The 19152-nt window shown below is 45.5% G+C and overlaps 1 protein-coding gene across 1 annotated transcript in view; it reads left to right on the top strand.

The window, feature by feature from the left end:
- Positions 1 to 19152, top strand: part of SEZ6L2 (seizure related 6 homolog like 2) — a 256811-nt gene that overhangs the window by 200471 nt on the left and 37188 nt on the right. The window contains exon 12 of the mRNA XM_085614538.1: positions 1337 to 1531. Within this exon, the coding sequence (XP_085470664.1) occupies positions 1337 to 1531 (195 nt within the window). The remainder of the gene's footprint in view (positions 1 to 1336; positions 1532 to 19152) is intronic.

Raw genomic sequence — 19152 nt, 5'->3', positions numbered from 1 at the left:
GTTTTGAACCTTTCCATCTATCTGTTTCTGTCCCTATTTGTGAGACACTCTCACAATGTCTTTCTCTGCACACAGCTTCATCTGTTTTTATTCTTACTTTTCAGACATAATATTTCTCTTCTACTTATGCTGAATATTATCCTCGTTTTACCTTGAGCACTGAATTTATAAAAATATCACTTTCTCTCTCTAGATGTTTATTTTTTCCTCGTTATTTATTCCTTTTTTTACTCTCTTTATCTTGCAGACTTTTGTATCTGTTGTAACTTCTCTGTCTTGACTATTCCCCTTCCTTTATGCATTAATTGCTCCCACTATCATTCTGTCTCAATGTTTATGCTATGCTCATCCCTTATCATTTTATTTAATTTGAAATGTTTCTTTTTTATTTCTCTTTTCCCACACATTTTGCTTTCATATTGTTCTAGAATTATCACTTTTGCCTTCCATGTCTATTTCTCATTATCTTTTTCCACCTCTGAATATTTCTCTCTGTGACACCTTTTCTTCTGTTATTTCTTTCCATCTACATTTTCTGTATTTTATATATTATTTTATTTCATAAATGTTTTCATATGTTATCTCATATTATTATATCTGATATTATAGCAAGCTACAGCATTTTCTATTGTGCTATTTTATGTTTCTGTTACATTTTTAGCTTTGGTCTTTTTATCTAGAGCCATATTTTTTCTATCTTACTGTATTATTGCTTGTTATATTTTCTTATGTTATCCCATAATATTTTGAATTATAGCATATTAAATTACGCTTGATTGTGATAGTGTATCTAATGTTATATTATAGCCTTATAGCCCGCCGTAGCGGGCTATACCGGCTATTAAAGGCCCGCTGCATCGTTAAAGGCCCGAGCCGAAGGCGAGGGACTTTAACAAAGCAGCGGGACTTTAATAGCTGGTATACCCCTACTACGAAGGGCTATAAGGCTATTAGAACATTCTGCCACTAGAGGGCAGAATGTTCTAACAAATAAAACAAAGCCTTCAGGGAGCGCGAGGGGATTCAAATCCCCTCAGGCTCCCTGAAGCCTTTGTTCACAGCCAGAGCTGTGAACAAAGAAACATTGGAATGTTGGAGCTCCGGGCTTATACCAGCCATTATAAGCCCGGAGCACTCCATTGTTTTCAATGGAGCTTCCAACATTCCAATATTCTAATTTATATTATGCCATGTTATCGTCCAACATGTTCTACTAGTGTGCCTTTTGTTACCTTCTGATAGATGATGTTAGATTACATTATGCTAGTCTTTTTTTCTTTGACATTGAGCTTGTCGCAGCTGTTCACTTTCTTTCTTCCCCGCTCCCACAATTTAGAAGTGGCCCGAAATGACACCTGCCCTGATTTGCCTGATGTGGAGTTCGGCTGGAAGACATCTTCACACCCTGATCTGATTCGGGGCACAGTTGTGACATATCAGTGTGAGCCAGGCTACGACATCATGGGTTCTGATATCCTCACCTGTCAGTGGGACCTCTCCTGGAGTAACAGCCCACCCACGTGTGACAAAAGTATGTATGCAGGTTGACGCTCCCTTCAATAGCGGCTGCTACCGGACCCGAGTTGTGGGACGGGGGAAGAGGGGGTGGGAGAGGGAAGTATAAAGTAAAAAAAAAAAAAACTTACCTGTGACGGGCGGCCGTCGCCTCTCCTCCGTCCTCTTCTTCCTGACTCTGGTCCTGCAGCAGGATGCAGGAAGCAGCAGGAGGCAACCAGCTCCCAGCCTCCCAATAGCCAATCACAACGCTGCATTGTAGCGTTGTGATTAGTCTGCGCGCCATGGATTGGCGCTCGGCCAGGGAATGGGGGCCTGGGCATGTTCTCCACTCAGGCTGTAATGCAGCTTGCATGGAGAAAATGCAGATTGCGCAATAATATTTGGCCGGCCCGATAGGGCCGGTCAAGCAGTCACGTGCACTTAGGAGTGGGAAAGCCACTCCTCCCCTGCTCCTCTGTCATCACAGCAGCCGCGTCCCAAACGCAAAGCTGCAGCAGAAGGAAACAGAAAATTATAATAATACAAGTTAATATCATTTTATGTTTCCTTTACTTCACTGCTTCAAAGCAGTGGGGCAACGCTCTTCCGCCTTTGCAGAGGAGCCGCCACTGGCTCTCTTATAGGTTCTCAGTGCATGCCACAGCTACCCCTACTTCAGTATCTTTTAGGCAGGATGTACAGAACATGGCTAAAGATGCAAGCTATTTATCAATTCCCAAAATCATCGAACAGAGATATTTTCACATTTATTTCCTTTTGGAGAAAAAAAGATGTACTAAAATAAATGTGTAATTGCATGAATTTAAAAATCTTATGACTGCTAATATTTATTTTGCAGTCATAGTTCATAGATGTACGCAAGGAACACTACAAAAGTAATAATTTCTGTGAATTGTTTATAAAATTATCAAATCTATGAAAATTGTAGGTACAGGTTCTCCCCTCAGCCAGCTTGGATTTACTCATTGTTTGAGATCCCCTACGATGTGTCCCTCTCACCCCTAACTGTACAATTGGCACTAGTCCACAGCGAGGCCAAGCAGCAGTTGTAATTTAGCACAAATGCACGTTTGATATTTTCTTGTTTCCCTTTCTTCATTACATGGAAAACATTTCCAATTGGAAAGATTTATTGTGCACCAACACAAAAAGGTGTTGAGCATGCATTTTCTCAAATTAATAGCACTTGCACTTACATTTTTAGGTGTAAATACACAAGTGCAGTTAATGTGTGACACATATTCCAAATGTTGTCGAATATCAGTGAATAATTTGTAAAAGAAAATAATCCGCAGTGAATACATATTTTTCAGCTGTGTGCCACCAATAGGAATGTTTTAGCAGTCTGATTGAACAAATTGTTTTGCATGAGTGAGGTCTCTAATAGACAATGCTTTGGTAATTTTCTGTTTTTATGCATCTCTTATTAAATTCTGCTCATTACAGTTCTTTTTTAAACAATTTATTCTCCTTAGTATATTTTTTAAATCACTGTTTTACAGTATATTACAAACTAGGGGGGTCATTAGTATGGCAGGTGGACTTTGTCCGTCTGCCATACCCCTGGGAAACGGGACCACCCGCAATGCTTGCGGCGGTCCCGCACCTACAATTAGGATGCGCCCGCCACGCTGGTGGGCGCATCCCGCATTTGTAACATTACGGCAGGCGGTGCTGAAAGCACAGCCTGCCACAAGGACACAAAAGCAAGTTGTGCCTTTCAAAGCACAACGTGACAGGCACCGCCCGGTGCCTGCCACATTGTACATTGAAATGCAGGGGGGTACCATAGGTACACCCCATGTTCACCCCCCAGCCCCCAGAATCCCCAGGGGCCCACTATGGGCCCCCAATGCCGAAGACCGCATGCATTTCGCCGCCACGGAAAGGCATTACCCCGCCTGCATTCTAATATGGATGGCGGTGTCTACCAGACACCGCCACCATATTAACTGCTTTTCCGCCCGGTAGGCAATCAGGCGGATTGCCTACCGGCGGACAACCGGCGGACGGTCTTTCCGACTGCCGGGGTCCCCCCGCTATAGTAATATGGCGGGGGGAGAATGACATGCGGGCGGGAGAGAATGTTGGGCGGATCGCCACCGCCATGCGGGCGGTGGCGATCCGCATGTGTATCTGGAAGTGGAGGTGTTCGGCGGCGGTGAATGTGTCGTCGGGGTTTGACGTGATGCGGATGGTGTTCTTGTGGACGATGGCGAGGCCTCCTCCGGTCTGGTTTACGCGGTCCTTCCGGGTGATCTTGTATCCGTCCGGGATGGCTATGGCGATGTCGGGCGCTGAGGAGGCGTTCATCCAGGTTTCTGTGAGGAAGGTGACGTCTGGTGAAGTTGTGTCGAGCAGGTTCCAGTGTTCAACAGCGTGTCTGTGGACAGAGCGGGTGTTGAGCAGGATGCACTTTAGGTGGTTGTTGCTGGTGCTCGTCTGCTTGGCGGGTGCGGTGCAGGTCCGGAGGCATGTGAACTTGCAAGCTTGGCAGGTGAAGGGTCCGTAGGTACGTTTCGGGGTGGCTCGGTAGCAGGCGGGGTTCCGGCCGAGTTTGAGTGCGTTGAGGGTGGCGGCGTCGTAAGTCCAGCGTGTGGGCTGGCATCGTCGGGGCCCAGGGGTCCTGGCGCTGGGCGCGGTCCAGGCGCGGACGGGCATAGACGGGCTTGCCTTTGGCACGCCTTCGGCGCACAATCGGCACGCCCGCGAATTTCACACTGGGGGCATTTCTATATAAATGGGAATGTGTAAATTCACTTTTAACATTTTCTTATATTTCTCCATATGGATGATAGCTTTCCCTGAGAAAAGACACACTTACCCCATCAAATGTGGTAATGCATGTACACCCTAATAAACTAAGGTGTACAGACCTTATTAGGAGTAACTTTTCAAGTTTTCCCTCAGTGGGTCTGGCTGTGTAAAACTTTTTGTATGCACCCCTTTGATGCTCTGCCCTTTCAAACCTTAGCACTACATTTTTACTGCTGTTTACAAGCTAAATTTCCTCCTATATGTATTCTAAAAATCAAGTGCAAAATGTAGCTTCAGGAATCAGATGCTTTTTCTCTGCATATAAGTAACGCTTAGATGTCCAAATACGTTTGTGATATAAGTTTATAACAAATGTACTAATTATGTATCTATGAGACATATGCAAAAAAGAAATGTGGGTGCTTCAGAAGCTTTATCATCGCAGCAAAGTGAAGCCTACATGAAATAAAAATCCTAATTATGCAAGATCCACAAAAAATAAAAAGAATATGTTTGATTTTTTGTATATGTCTTACACAGTGCAGGCATACACTGTGCACACGTAAATTCTGTCAGAGATTGGTGAAGTGAAGACTTTTTGGGAGTGTCAGTGGAGTGGTCAATAGATGCCATGCAAAATTGGTAACAACCGACATCCTGACTTTCGGTGCACAAAGCAACATTTAGGAATACACTTACTAAATGAAAATGACATTTGTCACCCTGCAAACATACATAAACCTACTCTGAAAAAGGCGGGAGTCAATGCTTTTCAAGACTGGGACATGCAAGGGAACACCCCCTAACTGCATAAATATGGAGGGAAAGAATTGTAAACCTCTTGCCATTCCTCATGGACTGTGAGGAGTATCATAGATGGAATTCTAAAATTTCCATACATTTTCCTGTATCCACCTGAGAACATTGTAAATCTATATTAAATCCATGATGTGTAGGTTTCCTACTTTGAGTGCCTAATTTGAGCTGGTGATTTCTGGTACTCGGCACAGCACTTAATTGTCAACACCAGCACTTATGACAGTCTGCGACATGATGGCGCTGTTTGTCTGATTTAGAGATTAGCACAACAATAATTGTTTACTAATTCAGTACACATAAACATTTCTTATACCTGATGTCCAAGCCATTTTTATAGCTTTAGAGGTCTGGAATAATCTGTACTGTCATACTTATAGTAGTGTGATGGTTAGTTCTTGTGTTGGTACTGTCATTGACAGCACTGGCAGGGGCAGTGGGTGGTGCAAGCTGCAGTGACCTCCTGACGAATGCCCTGGCACTCCTTTTTTTTTTTACAAATTAAGCACTGCCTACTTTCACGGTTACGTTTGTCAATCTGGTCTAAGTATGTATCTACAGTTACTTGGTAATTAGATATGCGAGGCTGAACAGGCAATTTTATTCCCACAGCATTTCTCTGGTAGGCTGATGACATTGAGGCTGTTTCTGAAAGTCTTGGGGCTGTTTTGGTTGCCTCTGTCTCTTTCCCAAGCTCCCGGGGTTAATTGCAGCAGGCTCCTGGGAGGCTGCAAAAGCGAAAGAAAGAGAGAGGGAGAGTAGGGGAAAGTAGAGAGAAAGCAATGGGAGATGGAGAAGAGAGAGAGGAGAGAAGGAGAAAGAGAGAATCAATGGATAGAAAGAGAGATAGCAAGAGGAGATGGAGGGAGTGGGCTAGTTTGAGCATTTTTGTCAGAGCTGCTTTTGGTTCCCCAGTCCGGCCCGATACTATAGTAAGGAAGTTAGAGTATTTTTGTAGCTTTGCTAACTATACTACATACACTGAAGTAATGAATTTCATACTGCAAAAGTCCAAATATTCTGACTTTATTAAGTTCACCACAGAGCTGCCAACCCAACAGCCTACCCAGCAACCACCTCTCAGCTTCGCAGAGCCTCCCACTCCTACAGTTGGATTCTTGATGGGGAAACATTCCAAGTTTCTAAAAATGGGCCCATTGACAAGACAGCAGGCCAATCAGAGAAGTTTTAAGGGATGGGCAAAGTGGGCTCTGGCACAGGACCCCAGCCTTTCAGGGGGGTTCCCTGATAGAGCCAACTCTGGTCTGCCCTTGTGGTAAATAATTTAATTACCGGGACTTAATTTGATGCGGAAAATCTATAATAATAGCTCAGTAAAATAAGAGGCAGAATCCGTGGTATTAGAGGTTCGGAACGGGCTTTATTCCAAAATCAATTCGAATTGAGGACTCCATATTCCATCACCACGAAGGTTCAGGAAGTGAAGGACCCCACTTTATTGACAAGTAATCATTTATATACAATAGGCATTACAGTGAAACAGATGCCGGAGGCGTAACAGTTGATAACAAAGATAAGAACATACATGCGTAACTAAAGTGGGTGTAACTAAAGAACGTCATCAGATATGATGTCATAAATGGGTGGTTCCATGAACGAATTTTGCAATGTCAGCAGAAATACTTGGCAGAGATGCGCACGCAGCAGCATGACGTGTGATTGACGTGTAACTAGGGGATGAAGGGGACTTGACATTTAGCTCTACATGTGGAGACAGAAGTCTGGGGTTATGTCAACCTAATCCCAAATCATATCTAATATCCTATGTTTAAAGAACTGTGTTATCCAGAAAGAAAGGTCTCTTAGGATAGAATCTTATTCTATACTGACTATACTGTCCGTTAGTGCGTGTACAAGCGTCTAAGTGTCTACACTAGATGCGAGGGCAGAAATCTTCCATAGTAATAGGGCTATTAATTACTTGCATGAAGACAGAGAAGCTGGGCCCTTTGCTCGGTAGCTGGGAGAATGTTTACTTAAACTACTAGACAGGAATGTATTGGATAGGGAGCGGAGCAAAGCAGATAATCTTGAAGGTGAAATACAGTTTTTGGCAGGCAACAGGCTGGAGTCAGGCACCGTTAGCCGCGCAGGGAGTAGGACAAAGTTCATGGGTACAGATGCGAGCTCAGACTGGAGCTTTCAGAGGCAGAAGGCAGAAAAGACTTGATGGCAGAATCAGGGCCTACTCGTCTGAACTGTAAAATGGGATAAGTGAACCATATAAAGCCGGTGGCCTTTCATACTTAGGAATAGAATATCCGGCCCATTCATGGCGGATCTGAAAGAGGACATGTTGACGGTGAACGCACATGTGTTTGCGTCTTCATAACTGGAACTGGAGGAAACATACATGTACTTATGGTTTATACATGAAACCGTTGGGGTCCAAGATAGGGGACATAACTGACCATAAAAATCCATATTTCCACATTCCCTCCTTGTCCCCTACTTGTCCTTAAGAGATATCAATCTTCATCGATCCGTTGATCTGTTCATATAGCATCATTTGTTCTTCTTTCTTCTTCCGGAGTCTTGTATGAAAACTTGGATGTGGGATACACGAGGTGGCACACAGACCACAAATCGCTGGTCCACATTGTAGGCATAAACAGCAACTGAATAGTATGAGAAAGCCAATACCTAGGAAGGATAGGACCCTCCATCCAAAGGTAGATAATACACTCCAAAACCAACTGGACCAAGTCCAGGTGCCTGGATTCTGGTGTATCTGGCTTACAATCTTATGAAGGCGAGTTATGGCTTTATATACAGATGGCGAATTTTCTGGTATGAAAATGCAACAGCTTGATCCGATGACCCTACAAGCTCCGCCCCTATCGGCCAGGATGACGTCAAGGACAAGACGATTTTGAAGCACAACAATCCGCATAGCAGACTGCTCTTCTGTTAAATTGCCTAAGGCGGAAATAGTTTCGTTCACTACTGCTTCAAGGGTTCTGGTTAATCTACGTATCAGCTTACTATTGGTAACTGTACCTATATAGGGAAAGAGACCTTTATTGAAATCTGTGTATTTTTCCCATGCTGTCTCAGTGTAATCGACTATTGGGAGATCTCTCCGTTCTCTATTGTGTACTAAATGAGTATTTCTATGATAATCAGGAGGAGCTAGGAAAACAGGTGGCAAAAGGAATCCAATGTAGCAGGTACCATCCCAATCTAGAGGCAAACGTATATATGCAGTCTGACCACATACAAAGTAGGAATGGCGAGAAGCTCTAAATGTAGACTTGCCTTGATCACTGAATTCTATTACAGTGGTGCATTTACTGTGGCCCATGTGTATAGAGCCATTCTTTCTTATACATAATTCACCTTTAACTGGAAATACTGACATAGCGGGTAAAATTGGTGCAGGTTCGGATTCGACATTCAGGATCATGAGATTAAGCGTGAAATTACCTAATCCATATACTTCATTTTCTAGATCAGTTCCTGTTCTTTTGGGAAGTCCCTTCTTGTCAGGGTAGCAGACTTTAAGTAAAACTAAGTGCAGGTTTCCCCATACCCAGTTGTCTTGATAAACTGCGGAATTCGAATCTTGGGAATTAATTAGACTAAACCATGCTCCACAGGAGCCATTGTGTGTGAACGGGTATGGGAAGAGAGGCAGAATTCCTTTATAGTTCTGATAGGGAGGGAATCGGCCACATATCCAACAATTTGTAGCATTGCTAACCTGATGGGAATGATGTAACATACTAATAAAAGTGTTGTTGCGCAGCGCAAATCTATATGACAACTCATGCGGGGGAAGTTCACTAAAAGAATGTTCAGCAGTAACATTATGAACATGTTTAGAAATAGGATAATATATGTGCAACAATATACTTGCAGCTATTATTAAAAGACATAAGAAAAACAAAATTAATAACGTCACTGTGCAATGACTACGCAGTGATTTATAGTACGCATGTTGTTTCATTCGCTTCCTTCGGTGTCTTTCTCTATTCAGGTCTAGGGGATTCATGTCAGGGACAAATTCGACCGATTCACCTTGGAGAGGACTTAAACAATCAAATTGTCTGACTTGGTAGACCTTAATTTTAGTCTGTATTGTTCTTTGTCATTCAGTTCAACCAAAGGAAGCTTTGAGTCAATCGGTGAAGACACGCAAGGTGTGTCATTTACATCGGACGGTAGTCCATGAAATTTCTTGATATGACTTGAATGTATCCAGCCTTTTCGACCTTCGATCTTCACGGCTGTCCTCGTTGTTAACAGTACGAGTTGAGGCGATCTCCACCTAGGATCCAGCTGGGACTTCCGGTCAAAATTCCTCACTAACACCAAATCCCCTGGAATTACGTCATGGGGTTTCACCTCGGTGTTGTCGGGAAAGGCTGCAGCTACCTGTGAACGACAAGATTGTAGTGCAGACATCAAGGAAGCCAAGTAATCTGTCAGCATGTTACAGTCAGCATCAGTTATTTTTCGTGGTATAGGCGTCCCCCACATATTTGGTGGTCTACCAAAGACCACCTCATAAGGGGATAGCCCTGTTCGAGAGTGCGCTACCATTCTCATGTAAAAGAGTGCAACTGGTAAGGCTATTACCCAGTCGACACCTTTCTCTCTACATATTTTGGACAATCTAATTTTCAGAGTTTGATTATGTCGTTCCACGAGACCTGCTGCCTCGGGGTGTCGGACACAGTGAAATCTCCACTGATAGCCTAACAAAAGTGAAACGTGTTTCATTAGTTCGGAGGAGAACGGCTGGCCGTTATCTGAGTAGACAACACGTGGTAAACCGTATCGTGGGAAGAATTCTCGAACCAACTGTTTGGCAGTAGTCGGGGCAGTGTAATCTGAAACCGGGTATGCCTCTGTCCAACGAGAAAGAGCACAGAAAACTACGAGAACATATTTGAATCCTCGACATCGTTCCATCTGGATATAATCCATCTGGAGGACTTCAAAAGAGTGATCAGGAGGCTGAAATCCACCCTGTTCTACGGGAATGCTTTTACCTGGGTTAAACTGACAACAGATCATACAGGTACGGACTTTTTGTTTAGCTGCTGCTCGTAAATGTTTGTTGAACCAAATGTGTTGAATGCTGTCTAGCATAGCTTTTTCTCCTAGGTGCGCTGGACTATGTACAGTGTTAATGATAACTTGGACCATTGAATCAGGAAGGAACCACACAGATTTTTCCTTCGTCATCCATCCTTGATCCGTTTGGGTCCCTCCTAATTCAGTCCATTTCTTTATTTCATCTGGTGTAGCATGTGTCTGTATGTCAATTACGTCAAGAGCGGGATCCTTAACCGTCATGCAATGTGTTGGTGTCGGAACTATTGTCTTTGTCATGTCAGACGTGTGGATTTGAGCAGTCTGTTTAGCTGTTCTGTCAGCTAAATCATTGCCTTGGGAAATGATATCAGTAACTTTCGTATGAGCTTTACATTTCATAATTGATATTGCAGTGGGTAGATGTATTGCATCTAGTAAGGCATGAATAAGGGGTCCGTGCTGAATGTGGGTACCGTGAGAAGTTAAATAACCTCTCTCTCGCCACAGCACGCCGAAGTCATGTACAACTCCGAATGCATAACGTGAATCAGTATATATGTTGACTTTTTTATTCGTAGCTTGAATACAGGCTTGTGTCAGAGCGACGAGCTCTGCTACTTGAGCGGACAAGGTATTTATGCGATTTGTTTCAATAACTTCAGTATCTGTTGTGACTGCATACGCGGCCACTAACTCTCCTGTACTTGTTCTCATACATGACCCATCTACATACAACGTCAGGTCTGGATCTGACAATGGGACGTCTGTCAAGTCTTGTCTAGGTTTCGTCGTGATAGTGATAACTTCAATACAATCATGTGCAAGTGGGTCTGTTCCGTTTACTGGTAACAGTGTGGCAGGATTCAATGTACTACAACGTCTGATTTCTATATGTGGCTGAAACAATGTTAATTCGTAACCAGTGAGTCGTGCTATAGTCAAGTGTTGTGTCTGTGTGCGGTTCAAGAGAACCTCTACTGCATGTGGTACTTGTACTGTCAATTGGTGTCCTAACACTATGGCATCGCTTTGTCTAATTGCTAAAGCTGTTGCTGCCACTGATTTCAGGCACGCAGGCAGAGCCTGAGCTACTGGATCTAATGTACTAGAAAAATAAGCACACGGTTTGTGTGATCCTGCTTGTTCCTGAGTGAGTACTGACAAAGCAGTACCTTCGCGTTCTGTAACAAAGAGTGTAAAATGTTTGTAGTAACATGGTGTTGCTAAAACGGGTGCTTGACATAAAGCTTTCTTTAGGCTTTCAAAAGCTTGTGTATGTTCCTGTGTCCAAGGGAGGACAGTCGATGTGGCTGCCTCCTGTGTTGTCAACTGAATGAGTGGTTTTGCTAGAAATGCATACTGAGGGATCCACTGCCTACAATATGAAGTGAGGCCTATAAAAGCCCGCACCTCCTTTTGTGTCTTGGGTATTAGCATGTTAGCAATTAACTGGATGCGATCTGGTGTAAGCTGCCTTCCCTCCTTGGACAGCGAGTGACCAAGGTAAACAACTCGCTGGACACAGAATTGCAGCTTAGAAGGGGACACCTTGTGCCCCTTTTCGGCCAAAAAATGTAAAACCGTCAGTGAGGCTTTTTCACATTCAGGTTCGCTTCTAGCGGTGATCAGCAGATCATCGACATATTGAAGCAGGGCAGTGTTGACTGGCATGTGTATACTGTCAAGTTCTCGTTTCAGTGCTTGGCTATAGATGCTGGGGCTTTCTGTGAATCCTTGGGGTGCGCGTGTGAATTTAAAGCTTCGTCCATTTAAACTAAATCCGAACAAGTATTGGCTTTCCGGATCTATTGGGACGCTGAAAAAGGCATTCTTGAGATCAATTACAGTAAAGAATGTTGCTTCGGAATCAATAGCTGTCAGTAATGAAGAAATGTCTGGAACTACGGGGTATTGTGGTACAATACATTTATTTAATTCGCGCAGATCAATAACCAATCGATATACTGGCGGGGCCTTTGGATCAGTTCGTTTAAGAATCGGAATTATCGGTGAATTACATACATTGGAGTCTGTTTCCACAACCACTCCTTGGGTAATAAGTTCGTCAATGATTTGCAGTAAAGCCACTACAGCATCTGGTGGTAACTTGTATTGTCGCATTCGTGGTAGTACCACTCCAGCTTTTAGTGTGACTCGATATGGTGTAATGTTCATGCAACCAACATCTGTAGGGCCTTCTGCCCATAAATGTGTGGGTAAAGTCTGCAGTCGGTGATCCATGTCTCGGGACACATAGTGCCCTTTGAAATCACGTAAAAACAATCTTACTCCTTCCGGAGAACAACATATTATAGCTCCTAGAGCTTTCAAAGTTTTTATACCTAACAAGTTTTCTGGGCATGATTTAGTAAGCAATAAATCTGTAGTTCGTGTCAAGGGACCAATCGTAAGGGGAAGAGGCTGTGATACTTCGTTAACGATAGGTTTTCCTGAAAAGCCAAGGGAAATATTCTGTGAGCCTGAGAGGGGTGCCCCTGGAACTTCACTACGTTTTATTGTTGTTCGGCTTGCCCCTGTATCAAGTAAAAATTTTCTATCTTGGCCTAATAGTTCACTGTGTACATAAGGTCCTTCTTGATCTACAGGGACCTCAATAAGGGGTAAGCCAACTTCCCTCTCTAGGCTGTTTCATGAGTATCGTTGATAATCAGGATAGTCATACTGTGCGGTCTGGTACATCTGTCGTGTCGTTGTTTGTGTGGCAGCAATAGGCTGCGGTGGTGGAGCTGGCAGAGACTGTTGCGGAGCTGGCATGGACTGTGCATGCTGCGGGGCTCCTTGTTGGTTCTGATCCTGTCTAGGTGGCCGTGGTCTTTCTTTTGTATTACCTATGGCGATATTATGTTTTAAAACTGGACAATCGTGTACATAATGACCTGGCTGTTTACAATAGTTGCATGTCCCTTTTACAGGACCTGTTGGAACACTGGACTGTGTCGTACCCTTTTTATGACCATCAGCTGGAACTGTATCCAAAGATAGGGGGGGGACCAGGAGCTGGTTAATGGTCCAGTGCCTGTGCTCCAAGAAGTCAATAGGGTAATTACTATAAGGCACTGTTCCAGGGTCGGTATGGTTGAAAGTCAACCAAGACCGTACCTTAACAAAGGGAAAGTAAAGAGAAAGATCTATGTCTTTGAGGTCTAGGGTGGGGTACTCAGGATGGGGGGAGACAGCATTAGTGTCTCTTGTTGCCCTCACACACCCCGAGGGATGTCATGCTTCATCATCGGGCGGTGCTCCTCGTCGGGCCGGCGGTGCAATGCCCTACGGGTCCCCCGAAGGGTCTCTTTAGCGGAGATCTTTTAAGAGCGCTGCCGATTGGTGCATGCGGGTATGTGGAGGGGGAGTACCAGGGTCAGTGGTGGCTGTAGTGTGTGCAAGAATAAAAATACCTAAGGGTTACCAGGGAAGCTACTTTAATAAGAAGGCACCCTTGGTACATTAAAATACGTGGCAAAAAAATGTTACTAATTAAAACGTGATGTGTTTAGTAGTAACTTAAGGTACAGGTCAAATGGTCGACATGTTTCGCGCCTTTCAGTGGTCAGAGTGATCCATGGCGCTTCATCAGGACCAGTAGAGGTGAAAAGTGTGGGGAAGGGTGCCCAGACTATGTGTGGTGGGTGGGGTAAAATATCACCCTCCCACTCAGCAATGAAAGGGAGTACAGTGTCTCCTAAACAGGTGGTGTGTGCAGGGAGGAGTCTGTTGTGCCCCCTTTGCGTAAGACCTAGATCAAAAGAAAGATAAAACAAAAAGAAATGCAGAGGTTAAAAAACATATGCGGACTTGCCTTGTCGATCCGCATAAGTACATAGTGATCCGAGAGATCACAATTTTACAATGAGACAGTCATAATGTCATGCACCCGGAGGCCCAGGCTACTCTCAGGGTTCTGTAGGAGCGGGGAGGCGTGGGTGTGGTCCCATGCCAGTCAAGAAGTGGTAGGTCCCGGGTCCCGGTGGCAGTCACAGGACCCAGCTGGAGACTCGATAGGTAAACTGCTGTACCCCGCGGGGCCCGGACATCTCCACTTGGCTGTGCAACGGGGTCACCCGGCGTGTCGTCAAACGAGACAGTCAGGTAGACACGTGTGTTGTGTATCTAATTCGATTCGTTGGTTCAATACAAAGAAAGTGCACTCAGAGTAATCTTACCTAAAGTAAGAGCTTGATTTGCTCCTTGAGTTAAAAAGCGGCGTAGGAGGCCCACACCATCTAGGGCTGTAAATTGGAAAAAGTGCGTAACAGCAGGGAAAACCCAGAGGGTAAAGGAAACAGAAGTGAAGCGTTAGATTTACTTACATCGTAGCCGGTTGTAGAGCAGGGAAATTGCTTACGTTTGGGTCTGGGTAGCCTCGAGTCATACTCACGGGTTGCTCAGGTGACGGCACTGGAAACCTGCCCGGTCCTGACGCCTGCTCGAAGGTAAATGACTTTGCCTTACTCATGGTATTTAAAGACTGAGCCCCGTGATAGAAGGAGGTACCTGTTTCCGGTTCAGACGGCACGAAAGGTCGTAGAAGGCCGGAGCTGCGCATGCACGGTGTCACAGGATGTTACAGTGATCTCTTGGGCATGCGTGAGGAGGTGTTATTGGCGCATGCATGGTGTGTGTGAGGTGTGTTACTGTGCGCATGCGGGCCGTGGGGTGTTTACGATGTGTAAATCAGGAATAGCAGACCAGACCACAAAAGTGGGTGTGTCACTGTTGGCCAAAGACCAAATTCTCCTGCAGGATTGCCAGGATTGAGGGTGTGGCGGTGTATGGGCGGGGCTACATGAGACCTTGCTCACGGGTGCTGGAGGTGTAGAGTCCCCATCCGTAACAGGCTCATGCTTTCAATATAGCAATGCACCTCGGAGCTAGCGTGACGAGCTAGGGTCTAATTATTCAGTTATTTAGCTCCTAGCCGGAGGGACGGTGTACGATGGATTACACATGGTATCTACACAAAAAAGTGTTAGTGTTGGAGCTCGCTCCATGGGATATCGTCGTTGAGCCCTTGGGTGTCTGTATGCAGGCGGTGCACCCAGCGTTGTTCACGTCTAAAGAGCGACTCGCTACTCCAGTTATTATTGGATTCCAGGATGGTCCATTGGATCGCTTCACAGGGGTGCCCTTTTTCCAGAAAATGGTTCGTCAGTTTTGTGGCTGCGCGCGCTCGTCTGATGGTGCTTTTGTGTTCGCTGATCCTTGTTTTGATGGGTCTGGTGGTCATGCCTACATAGTAGAGTCCGCAAGGACACGAGATCAAGTATACACAATTTGCGGTGTTGCAGTTCGTGTGCTTCCTCTGTTCCCACTTTAGCTCACCAATTTCCAAAACCTTTGTGTGTTGTGTCGTGGCGCAAGCACTGCACGAACCACACGGGTAGTGCCCCTTCACTGCTGGCAGATCCCAGAGAGTGTTCTCTCCTCTCGCTTGTTTCTGGCGTGGCCGTGTATTGATCAGTTGGTCTCTTAAATTGCTGCTTCTTTTAAAGGCAAAACGGGGTGCTGGGATGTTTAGTGCATCACTATTGATGATTTTCCAGTTACGGTTGATGATTCTTTTGATTTTGTTGGAGAGGGGGGTAAAGGTTGTGACGCAGGTGATCACGTTGTTGTTCTCGGGTTCTCTCGTTTCCAGGAGGCCCTCACGGGTGTTGTTCCTCGCCCGTTTTTTAGCTTGGTTAATTACTTTTACTGGATAGTGCCTCTTCGCCAGGTTCTCAGATAGGGTGTCGGCTTGTCTGTCATAGTCCTGTAGTTTGCTGCAGTTGCGCCTGATCCTGAGAAACTGGCCATAGGGTAAGTTTTCCCGTAGAGCTTTAGGGTGGTGGCTCTTAAAGCTCAGGAGGCTGTTGCAGTCAGTCTCTTTTTTGTACGTGCTGGTCTGAAGTATCCCATTTTCTAGTTGGATCAATAAGTCCAGGAAGGGGATTCTCTCGTCACTGGAGGTCATGGTGAAACGTAAATGGGGGTCCTGATTGTTGATCCACTCAAAGAATTCCAGTGTCTTAGATGCCTGTCCTCTCCATAAGATCAGCACATCGTCTATATACCGTTTCCAAGTGACCATATGTCGATGAAATGGGTTGGCATCTGTGAAGATGTGGTTAGCCTCAAAATGTGACATGTACAGTCCAGCCAAGCTCGGCGCAAAGGTGCTCCCCATGCTGGTCCCTTGTACCTGGTGGTAGATGGTGGTTTTGTACATAAAATAGTTGTTAGTGAGAGCCAGGGCAATGAGGGCCGAGATGAAGCTTGCCGGTGTAGACGTTGGAAGTTCCGAATTTTGTAACAGGTTGCTTACCACTTCGATGGTTGCTTCCTGCGGGATATTCGTGTACAGTGCTTCCACGTCCAATGTGAGCAGTAAGTCGATTTCCTCGGTGTTTTCATCATTGATGGTTTGGATGAGGTTAAGCACATCTCTGGTGTCTTTGAGGTAAGCTGGAGTAGCCTGGACCAAAGGGCGCAAAAAGAAGTCACTGAACTGGCTCAAAGGTTCCAGAAGGGAGTCTATCCCAGACACGATCGGACGGCCAGGGCACGGGGTAACCCCCTTATGGATTTTAGGTAGAAGATAGAAGTAGGGCATCCTAGGAGACGGATTCACCAAAAAGGCTGCTTCTTTAGAGGTAATCCATCCCTCTGTTGCTGCTTCGTTGACCAAGGTTCTGATCTGGTTCAGTAGCATTGAAGTAGGATCGGTCTCTAGAATCTCGTAGTACTCAGTGTTGTTTAGTTGGCGTAGACACTCCTTCTCATAATCCTGTATGTCGAGGATCACAGTGGCTCCCCCTTTGTCCGCAGGTTTTATTATGATGGAATCATCATTCTGAAGGGTGGTCACCGCCCTCCGCAGTTTTTTGGGGAAGTTGTTGTAGGCGTTAGGAGGTTCTAATCGGTTAACCTCCTTGAGGACAGCTTTTTCGAAAGTGAGGACCTCGTGTGGGACCATACCAGCGCTAGGGGTAAATTTCGACGGAGGTCTCAAGCCAGTGTCGTCCTCAGTCTGTGTTTGGTTGTCTTTGAAGAAGGCCCTAAGTCTCACTTTGCGAAACAGTTGATGTAGTTCCTCATTGGTTCTGAAATTGTCCTCCTGTGGGGTGGGCACAAACCCAAGTCCTAGTTCCAAGGCTGTGGTCTCGTCGGTGTTCAGAGGTCTCGAAGACAGGTTGACGATCAGTTTTTTTGTTGGTGTTGTGCCATGCTTCTCGTTGTTCTCTGTTGGTTGTCCGGATCTTGCCAATGTACCTGCTTGTTCCCTCTTCTTCTTCCTCTGCCTCTGCCCCTGCCTCTGTTCTGAAAAGGTGGAGGAGGGTTGTGGAGGAAAGGTTGCTGAAAACCCTGTTGTAGTGGGTTGTATGGCGGGTACCACATGGGTCCGTGTTGTGGAAATGGTTGGGGTGGAAAACCGTAGAAAGGTGGTGGCCCTAGTGGTGGTGGTAATAGACCCTGTGGGTTGGAGCGGCGGCCCCAGCTATGATTACTCGAGTTGCTACCCGAAGAGTGACCTGAACGGTTGGACATTGACGATCCATCGTCAGAGATCGTGTCGGTCTCTGTAGGTTGGAAGTCCTCTTTTGTATAGGGGTAGATCTTCTCCCTATCAAATCTCTTCAGGTCCTTCTGTAGTTTGTTTATCTTCTGGTTTAGCAGGTAATCTCGGTGGTCAGAGATTTCTGAGTTTATTTCTGCTAAACGAGTTTTATATGCAGCAAGGCTAATGCTGGTTTTGAGACCGTTCTCTGCTATATTGATTTTGACAATCAAAGCGTCCGACAGGCGTTTTGCGGTACTGATAATCAAAATGATCCAATCTCGAGTGCATTTCCATGCAATTTGGCTCCATTCACGTCTGAATATAAGGTCTTCCAAAAAGATCCTCGGTGCCGTGCGGACCAACAATCCGTTAGGTGCTGAGTTTGCTCTGAGGTATTCGGTCATAATAGAGCCGTGAAGAGCAGTCTTTACCTGAAGTTTTTTGAGAGAAGTAAGGGTATTCCAGTCGCCTTGTGCGCTGGTCCCTGCTGTGTTGCCATCACCATCTAAGAGTGACGGGGTTCTCAGGATTTCAGCCACAATGTCCTCACCGTAGCTGAGGCCTAGGTTGTCCCCCAGGGTTGAAAATGACATGTCTCAGGGAAGGTAAGGGTCAAGAGGTGGAAATGGAGAAGGGAGCAGGAGAAGGAGAAGAAAAGGGAAGCGAGTGAAAGAGAGGGTCCCTCGGCTGAGCCGCCGTGCTAAATACTGTATCCAAAGATAGGGGGGGGACCAGGAGCTGGTTAATGGTCCAGTGCCTGTGCTCCAAGAAGTCAATAGGGTAATTACTATAAGGCACTGTTCCAGGGTCGGTATGGTTGAAAGTCAACCAAGACCGTACCTTAACAAAGGGAAAGTAAAGAGAAAGATCTATGTCTTTGAGGTCTAGGGTGGGGTACTCAGGATGGGGGGAGACAGCATTAGTGTCTCTTGTTGCCCTCACACACCCCGAGGGATGTCATGCTTCATCATCGGGCGGTGCTCCTCGTCGGGCCGGCGGTGCAATGCCCTACGGGTCCCCCGAAGGGTCTCTTTAGCGGAGATCTTTTAAGAGCGCTGCCGATTGGTGCATGCGGGTATGTGGAGGGGGAGTACCAGGGTCAGTGGTGGCTGTAGTGTGTGCAAGAATAAAAATACCTAAGGGTTACCAGGGAAGCTACTTTAATAAGAAGGCACCTTTGGTACATTAAAATACGTGGCAAAAAAATGTTACTAATTAAAACGTGATGTGTTTAGTAGTAACTTAAGGTACAGGTCAAATGGTCGACATGTTTCGCGCCTTTCAGTGGTCAGAGTGATCCATGGCGCTTCATCAGGACCAGTAGAGGTGAAAAGTGTGGGGAAGGGTGCCCAGACTATGTGTGGTGGGTGGGGTAAAATATCACCCTCCCACTCAGCAATGAAAGGGAGTACAGTGTCTCCTAAACAGGTGGTGTGTGC

The sequence above is a fragment of the Triturus cristatus genome, chromosome 7 (assembly GCF_964204655.1).
Source record: "Triturus cristatus chromosome 7, aTriCri1.1, whole genome shotgun sequence".
Classification (NCBI taxonomy): domain Eukaryota; kingdom Metazoa; phylum Chordata; class Amphibia; order Caudata; family Salamandridae; genus Triturus; species Triturus cristatus.
This window is presented reverse-complemented; position numbering and strand designations above follow the sequence as displayed.